Below are 14,036 nucleotides of genomic sequence, written 5' to 3' on the forward strand. Positions count from 1 at the left end.
ATAACAAAGAGTAGTTCTGAAGCACTTAAAAGTACCTGGAAAAGGTTGTTGATAATGTTTTTTCTCTTCAACAAAGTTTGCTTGATAAGGGATGTAAGAAGAAGAAAAGCTTTCTCTGTGCCTCTGGAGAGAAGTATTGAGTATGTACTAAAAATGATGTGGTATTTGGGGGAAAGCACAGTAAAAGGTTGAAACAATCATGAAATGAAAAATGACAGGACATATAATTTCCGAGAAATTTGGAACAGTTTTGCTCTGTACACAGCTCTTCCCCTCTCACACCAGAAATATAGACTATTAGGTCTGGCGCACTTAGCTTTCCCTCCGCCAACCTCCCCCAGTCACTGATAAAGAAAACACACAGATGTCCTGAAAGGTTGCTAATCTACAGTTCATCCTGTGCAAGGCAAAGAATTAAAGTGTTACTCTACATGTAGCAGTTTTTAGTAGGGCAAATTTTCGTTTTAAACATGGTGTTAACCACACAAGTTGAATGTCTTGATGGACAAGTATGTGCATATCTTACTCTTTGGAAGCTAAGCCTCAGAGGATGTAAAGGCAAAAGGAAACAGCTGAACTGATATCCATTTAGACTGAAACATGGAAGAGCTGCTCTTTTTCCATGCAAATGGCCAAATAAGAAAAGCTGATTGCATTTCCTTGGAGACAGAATATTTTTGGAAAGTGATGAGGTCATATGTGCACAATTTTGCATTTCTTGAATAACACATAAACATACTCATGTCTTTTGGGGTGTGACTTATCTAGTTTGCAGGGTAACCAGCAAAATCCCCGCTGAGGACTGCTTCACAGGCACGTGAATGAACAGGAAATACATAAAATTAAACATTAGGACAGAGTATAAGAACTCTGTGAAAATTCCCTGGCAGGGAGAAAAGCGACTGGGGTTCATGCTGCCACTGCATGTTGTTGTTAAGACAGAACAGCAAAAGATGTTAGTAACATTTATAAAGCTCTGGTGGGAATGCACCTTGCTGACTAAGAGACATCCCTGCACATCACCGCAAGCAAGAGTGACTGTTTTTGCAAGTTGGATGTTTCCTCAAATAGCCCATTTGCAGAAATTTGTAAAATAAACAAGTAAAATATCAAAGTAGTAGGAGAAGACTTAATCACTTATGTTCTTCAGCTGTTGGACAGTTTCAGAAATAGGCAAGCAATATTTAGGAAGCTGTTTATCAGCTAATGAGCTAGTAAATTAGCTAGTGACATTTTCCTTCCTAATGAAATACAACTTTTTTCCATTGCTGGAATCCAGAATTGCAAAGGCAAATGTACTGTGCAATTAAATTGGAAACTCAAGGAAAAGAAGTATCAACATAAAAATGAATAAATATGAAGTCTGCATTGAACAAGGACATACGTTTGGCATGTGGAAAGACTGTAGAGGCAGTATTAGCTAGAAGGCTTTCTAGTGCAGTCTCTCAGTGATTGTTGATAACTTTCCTAACTATTTGAATGCCTAGACTACAAAAGATGGAAGAGAGATTATTATGTAATTCTCCCTGAATTGCTGTTATTGTTTATAAAGCATAATAGGCAGTGTTGATAATTTATGAGTAATGTAAAAATGTTCTAATGATTTGTCAGCCAGGGGTGAAGCCTGGTTTAACATACTTGAATTGAAACATATTGGCAAATATGCAAACAGTTTAATAGCAAACTATTTTAGTAGTTGCTTGCTGACCTAAGAAACCAATTGCCTCTAATGAGACCATTAGAGGTAATGAGTCATTACTTTTGTCACCTTTAAAACAATCAAACAAATATTGGTTTTCATGTATAGTTCAGTTGAGGACAGCTTCTCTGCTGATAAAAAGGACTGCATTTTTCCCAGTTTCTTCTCATAGGCCCAAATGGGGCTGGAAGGAAAAGCAGCTTCTCCAAAGCAAGCAGGGAAACCTTTTTTCTCAAATATTCTCTGAATTAAAAATATCTGAAGTGTAAAAATTCCAATAATTTCACACTGTGACAAAACATGAGGTTTATAAAAGGCGGAGAGCGTTTGAAGTAGAACTGCATTTGGCTCTTCTGAGCTATAACTGAGTAGTTCAGAAAAGCTGAAAAACTCTGGGATCTGCCAAGCTCAGAATTTCCCTGGTGAGGAAATTTCTCAGGGCGCAGCTGGTAGAGGTGGCTTTTTCCCTTTCTTTTCCTGCCCCTCCCCATATGCATGCTGAACCTGACTGCAAGTACTGAGCTGGGAGAAGGAAAACGGGTAGGTAGCGGGGGAAGAAAAAATTACAGCCAGCAGAAAACGATTCTCGACCTGCCTCATGCTCACAACACCAAATCACTTCTGAGATTCAAGGGTTGCGACCTCCAGTGTCACAGCACCACGATTAACCTTTCAAGAGATGTGATCAGTGTACTTCCTTACCTTGTTTACAGTCTTAGTAACCTATTCATTCCATAAATACTTATTTAGATGACTGCGTAAAGCATACATTTCCTCATGTATTAGGATTTAGAATTATACTTGGACATTAGTCTCAAATTAACTACCCGCATTTAAATTATGTTTGGAGTGAGTTTTTGGTCATTGTCCAAGTAGAAACAGAGCAAAAATTTCAATTCCTACTGTATGCTGTTGAAAGTGGAAAAACAAGGCAAAATTAAAGCTCCTCTCTGTCTGTGAAGATTTGAGTGAGTGGCGTTTGGGGATTTTTTTCTTTTTTCTTTTTACCTGCGTGGAGCTTCGTACTGCATTAGCTGTGCTATGTAATGTTTTCTGAAGGATGAATTATTTGCTTTCTTTTCCTCAGATTGTTATAATGGAGGTACAAGGTCTAAAGTCAGTTGCTCCCAATCGAATTGTCTACTGCACCATGGAAGTGGAAGGGGGTGAGAAGCTCCAGACGGACCAAGCAGAAGCTTCCAGGCCACAGTAAGCCTCTCTGTTGTTGCTGTACCATCCAGCATCTCTTTCCTCCATATCACAGGAGAACCTAACCGAGTATCTTTACAGTTTTTAAAATTAAGTTAGCCCTAGGTTATATGAAGTTTTTTTTCCTGGGGAGTCTTCTTAAATTCTGAAAAAATGAAAATACAAATAATAGTTATTTATGGTGAAGTAAGTACTAAGTGTGGATGCTATCCAAATAAATGCCATTGATTGTATGTGTGAGGAAAAGAGCTAGAGACTGCAGCATTGTGTTCTTACCTGCATCCTCTGAAAATACAAACCTCTCAATAGATGTTAGCCTGAGGTGATTTTATGTATTCTAGGTTAATGTGCAGGTGGCCTTGTGGAGTGTAACTGGTACAATTGGTGGAAAATCAATACTCAGTAATCAGTCTTGACAAAGCTTACTCACCTGCTGAGCCTATTTCATTTTAAATTATAGGATCCACTTCTTTCAATTAATTTTTCAGGGAGGCAGTCAGCAAACTGACTTGGAGGGGGATAACATAATGCCACCTGTAGTTGAACCAGTCCGAGTGGCAGAGAGGAAGAAAATTAAGTGTGGTTTTTGGTTGATTCGTTTGACCTTACACACTGACTTCAGACACTTTTCTATCTGTTAAAATGTCATTTGGAATCTTTTGTAGATAACTTTCCAGACAGCGTGTTGAGGTTTTACTGGCACCGTAGTGTGCCTTGAGAAAAACGATTTAAAAATTGCAGTTGTTAGAGTACCTGAGAAAACATCTATGAGGGAGTCGGGATGGTAGTTTCTATTCAGTTCAGACCAGAAATATGGACTTCTGTTAGGCAAAATTATAAGCACAGAGTTTTATCTGCCTCTTCTGGGGTTAGGAGGAGGAGGAGATCTAATTTGGTGGACTTTCTCGTAGTTGCAGCAAATTTCATTGGCAAGTAAACCAGCAGCCTACTCCAGTGACATATTCAGACAACTTTGCAGGCTAAGTATCTAAGTATCTGGCACAAGGTGTAAAATTCACTTGTCACAGTCCCTGGCTGTGTTCCTTCTCCAGGGCACAGGAACGCTCAGTCTTATCATTTGTATGTAGTGCTTGAGGAACTAAAAGCAACAATAGCATAAAAGACACACAGATACACATATTGAAGCAAGGTTGTAAGTGGGTATGCGACATTCCCTGCTCATTTGCAGGCCTGTTGGGGCATCCTCTGGTGGCTCGGGGTCCCATGAGAGTCTCAAGGCTTTCTCATGGAGGGCACATCTCCAAGCTGTGCATTCTCTTCAAACACAGAGTTGCGCTCCTATTGTTCCCTGCAATGAGTGCGTCCAACCTTTGCTTACTGTCATGGTCAAGGTTCCCCTTTCTTCTGATGGTGTGTCTCTCTTTTTCTTCACCCTTGAACTTGTTAGCTTCTGTTTTATGTGCTTTATTAACCCCTGATGTCATTGGTATGGGTTTTAAAATCTTGCTAAATCAGCTGGAATACACAAATCCTCGAATCTTGGGCCCAGTCATTCTCCTTCCAGAAAACAGTCTGTAGATGTTAAGGGTTTTGTTTCTCTCTAGCTGTTGGATAAAACGTGCTAGTGATGGTTCATGGTCAGTTCATGGTTTACTTATTACATATTGAGGGCTGCAGGTTAAGGTAAAGGTTGTAAAACCAATCAGAAGGTACTACATTGTCTATAGATTAGCTGATTTTCCTACCTGTCAAAGTAGAAACTTTGTGAAAAGGAAGTTCCAGAACAACTGGGGCATTTTGAGACAAAGCGATAATGTGAGGACCTGCTCTGAGCTTGTAAACTGATTTATCAGATTTCAGGCTCAACAGGTATGAGTTGATTGAATATGGGAGAAAGGCAGGTTATAGGCTGTTCCATATAAGTGATGTTCTCTGAACTAAAGTCATATGGTTTTGTATAGAAAAAATTATGCGTCTTTAGGAAGTGGATGATTGAGAGATGCCCTGAACCATACACTGGAAGGACAGGACTGGGAGTTACTGGTGCTGGTGACCTGCTGTCCTACAAAACAGTGTAACTTGAAGGCTGATAGAGCTCTAAAATCTACCTGGTTCTTGTGCTCTTCTGAGTTGTACTGTTTTCCATTTCTGGCAAGAGTAATTATGAGACATTGGCATACAGTAGGATTATGAGCATATAGGGACATGTAGTTTGTGAGCATATACAGAGATGTAGTTTGAGGCAGTGGAGGAGGATATTAAATTAGACAAGCATGAAATTAGCAAATTATGGGCAAACAGTAAAGAGGATGGAGGAAGCTGCCAATGGAATGGGAGATCCTTTATTCCACAGTTTAATTTTTCTGTTAGAGCCGAATCAGGTTTTCTTGACGCTAGCAATATTGCTTTTTTTCGTTTGATGGCAGAGGGAAGTAAGAGGGCTTGGCAGAATTTAGCCAAAAAATTGCACTGATGGAAGACAGCCTAGGAAATACTGTTACAGGCAGAGGGGAGTCTTAAGGTATGCCTCTTTTCTGTCTCCTATCCCAGCCTGTGCCCAGTCCTTCTAAGATCTTTCTTACTTTTACGACCAACACATCTCTAGCCCCATGCAGTCACCTGCCTCTTCTTGCCCCCCTGCTTCTTCCAGCACTCATCACTATTGTCTGATAGGGACCTGCCAGGGTGGTGGGGAGGGTCAGTCGCTGGCTGAGGGGTTGGATTTTCTCTTGCAAAGAGGAGATATGAGAAGAGTTGGAAACAGACGTGACTTTCTGCCCCTGATGATGTTAATAATGGTACTGCTACTGAGAAGAAAGACGCCTCCTTGTCCCCTCAGTCCTTTGGCAGCAATGGGCAAAGTCATGTAAGCAGAGGCCGGTGACCAGCTGGGCAAGCACAGCCAGTCCATCTCTTTTCTGATACAGAAAAAACAAGCTGTTGGCTGCCCTAGGCTACTGCCTACTTTGCCTGCTGCTGGAGCTGGCTCCGTACTGGGATAATTTTCAGTACTGTCATTCTGATATGAAGGAAAATAATCAGTGAGGCTGGAGGAGAAAACACAAAATGCATTGCAAAAAAAAAAAAAAAATCGAGAAATGTAGTTCAGCTCAGCTCTTCAAATCACTAACAGTAACATATTTGCACTGACAAATCCCAGATAAATGAGAAGGTAACTTCAGATTTTATATAGGACATGCAGCTAGAAAAGGGTGGCAAAGCTCTCGTACTAAGTGTAGAATGAGACAGTGATGAAAAGTGAATGATTACCGCCAGCCTGCTGTGGGAGACTGCTGGCAAGAGCTCCAAATCACGTCGTTGTCACACACATTTTCTGTAGTTGGTTTATCGTTTTGAACTGGTAGCTACATTTGTGAAAAGAAGCAGTATAAAGAATTATTTATGGCTATTTTTTTCATCTGCGAAACATCAGAGTATACAGTGCAATGCTACTACTCACTCAGAAGTTTCAAGAGCTTTGACAGTGAAAAGGAGAAAACAAGATACTCAGATGAATGTTTCAAAATGGAGTGCAAGCAGTGTGACCTTAGGATGGAGGTTAATGGAAGCATGAGTCAAGTGGAGACTTAATTCAGGATTTATCCACTATTCCAAAATGCTGAATATTTTCCCAATAATTTTTATGAACATGCCTGTAAGTATTCATCTGAATCACTGAATGCTTCCATAAGAGTAATAAGGAAATTACAAAAAATGTCCTTTCTTAAAGGGGAAAGAGCTAATTAGACTTCCAGAGAGGAGAGCACAGTTTTATCCTGGCTTTATCAGTAAGAAATATTTTCTGTTTTCTTATTACTTTTAACCCCTCTCTGCTTTCTCTCTCCTTGAATAATAATTTTGTGAGTTTATACTGAAGTGTTTAATTTCCTTCTTTAATAAGCTAAATAAAGCACTATTTATATGTATGTTACTGAGTAGCTAATGGTCATTCTAAAGTGCAAATGCAATAGAACAATATAGTTTGACCGAGCTTAAGCCTTGGACTATTTTACAAGCAGATCAGTTATACAGCTTCACATTCAAACCCTATAAAATTTTTATTACTGCCTGTGAAATATTTCTTCATTCCTTCCAACTGTTTCCTGCCTTTTAGCCCTGCTGAAAATCCCTCCAACATAGCCTGTGACCTTTTCTGCCAGAGAACAGTAATCAGAGCCTTTAGAGGAACCCTTCAGTTGTATGAAGCTTTGCATAACTTTGTTGCTGTGACGCCACAGGAGGTCATCTTGCACAATCCAGTGCTAATTTCATTTTTCAAATGTTACTGACGTGATACTGATAGTTTTTAGTCTTGTGCAATCTAGTGTCCACGTTTCCTTATCACTGAGTTTTATTCATTCTGAATATTAAATAATGTGGTTCCTTGAAAGTGTTGTCTTTTGGGTATGGATAATCATGCCTAAAGATAAAAGATGGGAATATGCTATCTTTATCACTACAAGTGACCTTCTGTTGTGACATATTTATGCAATAGAAAAAGATCATATCTTGCATGATGAGAAAGTTTTAATGGAGCCAACAGGATATTCTTCATGTAAACAAGACAAATAAGATGATCATATCATGCTGCCAGTGATTGCATGATCTTATAAACATATAAGCTGTTATATATTAGGAGTATGTGAAGAATGCATGATTAAATATCTGACCAGAGGAGGTAGGGAACCTCAGTCAAGACTGCACAAATAAAGGAAATGCTGCTGATGTTATTTTTATGCAGTATTCTACCATTGTTAATTCCATAAAGTATTTGAAGTATGAGTGCTTGTGGATACATAATTAAAGATTACTTGGAAAAAAAATTATAGAACACTTTATAAAAAAAAGGCTTAATTTCTAAAATTTAGACCTTCCTTAAACAACATGGTCGCTCATGAAAAAAAAAAAATTTTTAATGGAATGTTTTGAGGATATGTCCTAAGATGACATTTCTGAAAGGAAAAAGGATTGACAACATTTACAACCTGTGACAATCATGTTCCAAGCATCAGCTAGTTTTATTTCTTCATCATAGTCGCTGCAACTTTCTAATTTTTATTTTTGACAAAGGGAAACAAAGAGATGATCATACCTGCAACCGTCACCTAACTTGTGGTTACATGACACAGATGTACAGTGTGTAAGGAAAGAGAAGGCACGCCTACTCTTTTTTTCCTTTTCACCTGCTGCTGCTCTGTGTCTGGTTGATCTGCATAAATGAGATTAATTTTGGTCAGTAAGACTTTAGTTATACTGTCAGGTTTTAGTAACCATTCCTTATACTGTTTACATCTATAGGAATCCATGTTATTGCTCTTACACAGGAGAAAAAGTAGAATGAAAAAGTTGTCCCTGCCTCATATTGCTTCAAGTCTTAAGTGTAAAACTAGAGGCTAAACATAGGAAGAAATGAGAGACAGAGACGCAAGTGTCTGCTGATCAGATAGGCAGTAATCATATGGTCTGTTCCTGGCAAGAAGACCAACTCTCCTTAGGGTGTGGGGTTTATTTCCATTGTTTTTCTGGGTTTCGCATTCACACGTGGGATTTTTACAAAGGGATAATGAGACTGTAGTTTCATAGTGCCTGATCTAACTGTGCTTAGTTTGTTGTTGACATGCTTCCTATTATATCTTCTGAGGATAAAGCCTCTTTGGGATTTAGTTTCATGAACAGTGTCTTTTACTTGATGGATTTCACCTGTTCTTTTGACTATTACCTCTGGAAATTTTTCACATACAGATAAGTGCAGTGAAATCCAGCACTGGTCTTACAAAGGATAACAAAGTAGAATTGTTCAGCCAAATTTTGGCATCCAGATTTATTTTCTTTAAAACAGATATATACGTTTTATGCAACATTTACAAAAGTGAGGTTGTATGTTAGAGAACCTCTGTGTATATTAGTAACAGCATTTCAAAGGCTAAAGCCTGAGAGACATAACTATGTTGATGCGGATAGTGTTGAAAACTTGGTGAAGGCATTTGGGAAATTTAGGGGAGCCAGCGGGGTGAGGATCGTGACAGGAAACAAAGTGCGTCTGCTTTCATAAACTAGGTTCAATTGAGATGCATAGTGATTATTATCATTTGCTCTAAGATTCATTTTTATATTTTTAATGGATAAATTCCGTCATGGCTTTCATCTTATCATATGTCAGTAAGTCTTTCTGTTTTCGATTGTCATGATTTGTGCAATTCACGAAATAGGGTGGAAGAAATTACATTTCAAAAAATTGGATGCTATGAGCAAATATATTGTATGTCAGTCTAGTATCCAGCTGTGAAGAGGAAAAAGAAATTGCCAGTAGGAAATTATCTGATGTTTTCTTGGTTCTGCAAAGGAAAAGATGGCGAAAGGAAAAATACCTATTTATCCCAGCCTGTGTTCTGGATTAATGATGGAAGAGTTTCACAAAAGGAATATGGATTCAGCTGAAAATTTACATGACAATTTTATCCAGTTATGCTTGATGCCTGATCAATTACTTGCTTCCTTAAAGAAAGGAAATAATACCTAATCAGCTCAAATATAAAGACCAATATGATATCCACAAGAAAAAGATATGGGATTTCTAAAATAAGTAGGTTTCTATGCTATGGTCTGTCATTGATTACCATTGCATATTGTCTAAGAAATTTTTCACCTCTCTTATTGCAGAGAAATATGAATTACATTCAGGCTGTTAATATGAAAAGAAATTTGAAACTTGACCGGATAATAACCTGAACAACCTGATTTTAACTGGCCTTGCTCAGAGCAGGGTTTGAACTAGATGACCTCCAAAGGTTACTTCCAGCCTAATTTTACAGTGATTCTATGATTAATACCTAAAATAGTCTTGTAAGTCTGACTACCTAAGGGACTTGTGAAAAGCACCGTTAGAAGGGGATGTTCACTTGTCAGATCAAGACAAGTGTGGCATGGAAGAAATGGGGATGAGAGAAGGAAGAAGATAATTGAAGTTGGTTGTAATCTCTATTTAGATAGTTAGCAATAAACATATCTTTTTTTTAATTTTCTTCGCCGTAATCATTTTGATTGTTCTGGCTAAATCCTGGTTGTTCTCCTTGCTCCTGTGTGCTCAGCATGCTAATAATTGACTGAAAGCGACCAGGATTTCTGCCCTGGTGTGATGTTTGCATTTCTGAAGACGGCGGCTTTGGTGCACCACCTTCTGCTGCAGCGCTTAGACCCCAGGCAGAAAGCCGGTGGGATCCGGGCTTTATGATTAATGGGTTCTCTGTTCAGGGCTGGGATATTAACCCTCCTCATCTAGTGTCACTGCTGGAAAGAATAGCTGGTTTGGGTGACTGTCGTCTTTTAAAAGGTAGAATGATGTTACATGTCTCTTGCAAGACTGATACCAGTTTCATTTCATAGTGCATTTTGGAAACCTTGGGGCTTGAAGATGCATGTCCCACTGTTACCCCTTTTACTATAATGATCAGGGCTTGGAGAAACACTGTTCACATGCTGCTTAATGTACATGATATATGATACAGCATGGTATATGACACAGCAAATGTGACTAGTATTTTGCAGGCAGACATTAAGCATTCTCTAACATTGCACTTAAGCATCTATAGATGTGTGATCCAGCTTCAAACTGGAAGGCATTTGGCTGTGAATAGTGCGGTGTTGAGCCAAAGCCAATTAAATCCTGCTTAGAAGAAAAATGTTTTGGGTCAGGCTAAGCCTCATACTAATATAGCTACGTGGTCTCTGGCTGGGTCAAAGTAAAAGAAAAGACAGCCTGTAAAGTATCATGTAGAGGGGGGGTGGTTTGTCAAAAAAAAAGATGGGGTTGGGAAGGATTACCTCAAATTTTTCTTCCAGTCTCCTTCTGGAATACTCTGGTAGAGTAGATTTGAAACTTGTCGTTCAAAGTGGTCTGTACCTGCCTCACCTTTGGAACATTGAGTTATTGTTTGTGGGCAGTACTTGACATAAAAACATTTCCTTTGGGTTTCTCTTAAATTTTGATACGATCAGAATGTCCCATTTTACCTTTTCTAAAGAGAACATTCTTGTATCTTGGTCTGAAGAGTTCTTTCAAAAATTTGCTTATGTTTGTTGTAAGCATTATAATACAGGTACATTCAACATAATTGCTAAACATTTGACTAGATACAGTGTTTGAATTGGAACAAATTTTATGGTTTTATTTAGTTTGTTTTGTTGTTTTGGGTGAAGGGAAAAGTGGAGGAAAAGGGTTTAAAAGAAAGATGTTTTTGCTTTTGAGTCCTATTCAGGCTAAGAATACTTTGTACATCTCAAATGCTCATGACACTCAGAAAACTGTTTTTCACCCCGCCATGGGCAGACTCTGCTGTCACTGTTAATATGTGCATTGATCCTCAGAGGTGTCAAGAGGTCTCATACTTTTAGAATACAGAATAGTCCACTGAAGAGGTGAAGAAAAAAATGTATAGATCTTGAAATTTCTTAATAACTATGTAGGATATAAGGTGTGAGTCTACAGGTTAATGTGCCTACTTGAAAGCAATACCAGCAGATTGAGAGTAGGACAGCAGAAACAAAGGCAGAACGATGTGGACAGCTGAAAAGAACAGTAGGAGTCAGAAAGAGGAGTAAAAGGGGTTTCAGAGTAAAAGAGAAGTGGTGTGATGCCAGATGGAGTACTGAAGTCTTCTGATTTGATTCCTGGGTCTTCCCTGATAGACTGTGCAGGCTCAGATAGGTCAATCTATTTTGTGATTTGTTTTCCCACATCTTTAGACTGAGATGACATCTATCTGCTTCATCAAAGTACTGTCAGTTTATCAACATTTGCACAATATTTTGAAGGTTTAAAGTGTCACACAAATACTAAATACCATGAAATAAATAGGATTTGCAACTTTTAACAATGTTGTGGTGGATTCATAATTATCTTTTTCCAGGCAGAAGTGAAGTAAATATGCGCATAGAAATTTCGCAAGCATGAATGACTATGTCTTGCCTTTGTGTCCATCACCAGCCCCTAGCTGGGTTTGAAACTGAGTGGGAAACAGGAGTTAATGCCTCTCATGAATTCTTCACACAATATGTAGCAATGGTTCTCAGCGCCTGGCAGCATGTCAGTTTTGTTACATACCCTTGAAAATCTTCACCCTGACTTGTCTTGGTTGCCTGTACTGAAAATGAGATGGGAAAGCAAGACTAAGTAATAATTTATTCATACTGTTTTATGTTTGTGATGACAATACTTGTCATAACAGCAGTCTAGAGTGTTAGAGTGCACTTTTCTCATTTTCAGTGTAGAAAGCCTAAATGAGTGTTTTTACTTAGTTGCTTATTATGCATTGAACCCCTCTTCTGGTTTTTCTTTCTAGTTTGTTTTAGACACTTTTTTATTTTAAAGAAAAACTCTTCACGAATTTGTGGGCTTTTTTACAAGTAATGTTTTTCGGATATTAATAATGTTTTATGTTTAAAAATAAATAAATAATTTTGTCTAGCTCATTATTAGCTCTAAGTGGCTTGTAATTTTGAGCTCTGTTAATTCCTTTATTTAAAACAGTTAGTACTTTTACCAAAAGCAAACCCTGAAAAAAACACCATATGATCAGATTATCCTTTTCTCCCTTTCATATTAGTCTATTTGTGTAAAGGGGCTCTAAAATATAGCATATCCATCAAAACACTGTGTCTTTGCTGTTCCCGAAGTAAGGATCCAATTCAGAGCTTTCACTTCTTCCGAGCAGAGTTCCAAGAAGATATTGCCAATGTTTTGTAACCAGCCTAAAAGCCTTTAATTTTGCTGCTGAATCCACAGAAAAAAAACCAAGCAAAACATTCACTGCTTCTGAGGGATTATACCAGATAGTGATTCAACGATGCATTCAGAAATTGAACACCGGGCTACTTCATGTATGCAGCTTGTGTTGAACACCCAACTTTCCTATAAAGGAAGTTCTGAAGAGATGGCTTGTTAGTCTGCATTTCAAACCACTGGTGTGCTGAGTCAAAAGTGCTTATATAGATGGAAATAAATGAAAAATGGTGAAAGAAATAAAAAAGAAAAAGTAAGGGACAGTAGGGTAGACCCTGTGGAATCAAAGGTGACACTTAAAGGCAATTTTGTGACTTCCTTACACCAAAATTTCACTTTTTCCTGTACTTCTTCCTACTGTCTTCCATCTCTGTAGAAGAAATCATCTTTCTCATATCTATATTTTGTAGTTTTAGGATGATTTTTATGGCAACCTCAGGGTTAAACCATTACTATTGTAATGCTCCTTTACTACCTGACAGCTCTGAAAGTATTTATGCAAAGTATCAGTGTTTCTGTAGTAGGGTTTGTAAAACAATGTAAAACAATGAATCTGTAGGTCTCAGCATGATCTCCACATAAAATAGTGGAATCACAGTAACACAGGGAAGAGCAGAGTCAAGACACATAAAAGATTAGATGAAGTTAGTGATGAATGGCCAAGATACTTGGCCAAGCTCACAGTTTAGTTTGCTTGAGTGCAGGCTTGTCTGTGCTTCTACTGTAAAAGGACATTATGATTTGTTTAGAACCTTCTTTATGCATTGCCTTTCAGCTGCAATTTAATGTGCTTGCTCTGATGGAGGAAATTATGCTTCTTGTACTTCCACCAGAATAAATGAGTAATTTTCAAATAGAGAAATAAGAAAATGTAGATTATTTTTTTTTGCAAGAAAAATATTGGCAACTAAACCACGTTATAAGCATTTTAGAAAGTACAACCATACAAACTCTTTCCCTTGTGGTTTCAAACTTGAATTCCAGATCCCACTGATGTAATTGAGAATATATACATAAATATATATTGAATAAAATAGTGATGGTAATGTTGCATATAAGGAATAATCATTGCCCTGTTAAATCCTTGATGCTGCATAATAAACTTCTCTTGGTTGTGCAGTAACATTTCAACATCCTTTTTCACAAACTTTCATTAATGGGAGAAGCTGGAGTATTAGCATTATTTTGTAAGATGTGCAAAAGGGAGAAAATAAACGCGCCTTTGGGTTGTATGAGACAACTGTTAGCATTAAGGCCATGATTTCTAGTGTCAGTCATTGCCAAATGAATGGGTATTTCGTTGCTCATAAGAGAAAAGGAAATGCTTACGATATATGTCCAATTATTAGTGCAGAAGAACTAGCAGCAGTTAATACCAACTAATACTCT

The 14,036-nt window shown here is 38.0% G+C and overlaps 1 protein-coding gene across 8 annotated transcripts in view; it reads left to right on the forward strand.

The window, feature by feature from the left end:
- The window catches only part of CADPS2 (calcium dependent secretion activator 2), a 318,752-nt gene that overhangs the window by 139,850 nt on the left and 164,866 nt on the right, over positions 1 to 14,036 (forward strand). For all 8 annotated transcript variants that reach the window (XM_064446439.1, XM_064446493.1, XM_064446432.1 and 5 more), the window contains exon 6: positions 2,787 to 2,908. In XM_064446439.1, coding sequence (XP_064302509.1) covers positions 2,787 to 2,908 — 122 coding nt within the window. The remainder of the gene's footprint in view (positions 1 to 2,786; positions 2,909 to 14,036) is intronic.

Source organism: Phalacrocorax carbo, chromosome 1 (genome assembly GCF_963921805.1).
Source record: "Phalacrocorax carbo chromosome 1, bPhaCar2.1, whole genome shotgun sequence".
In the NCBI taxonomy this organism is placed as follows: Eukaryota; Metazoa; Chordata; class Aves; order Suliformes; family Phalacrocoracidae; genus Phalacrocorax; species Phalacrocorax carbo.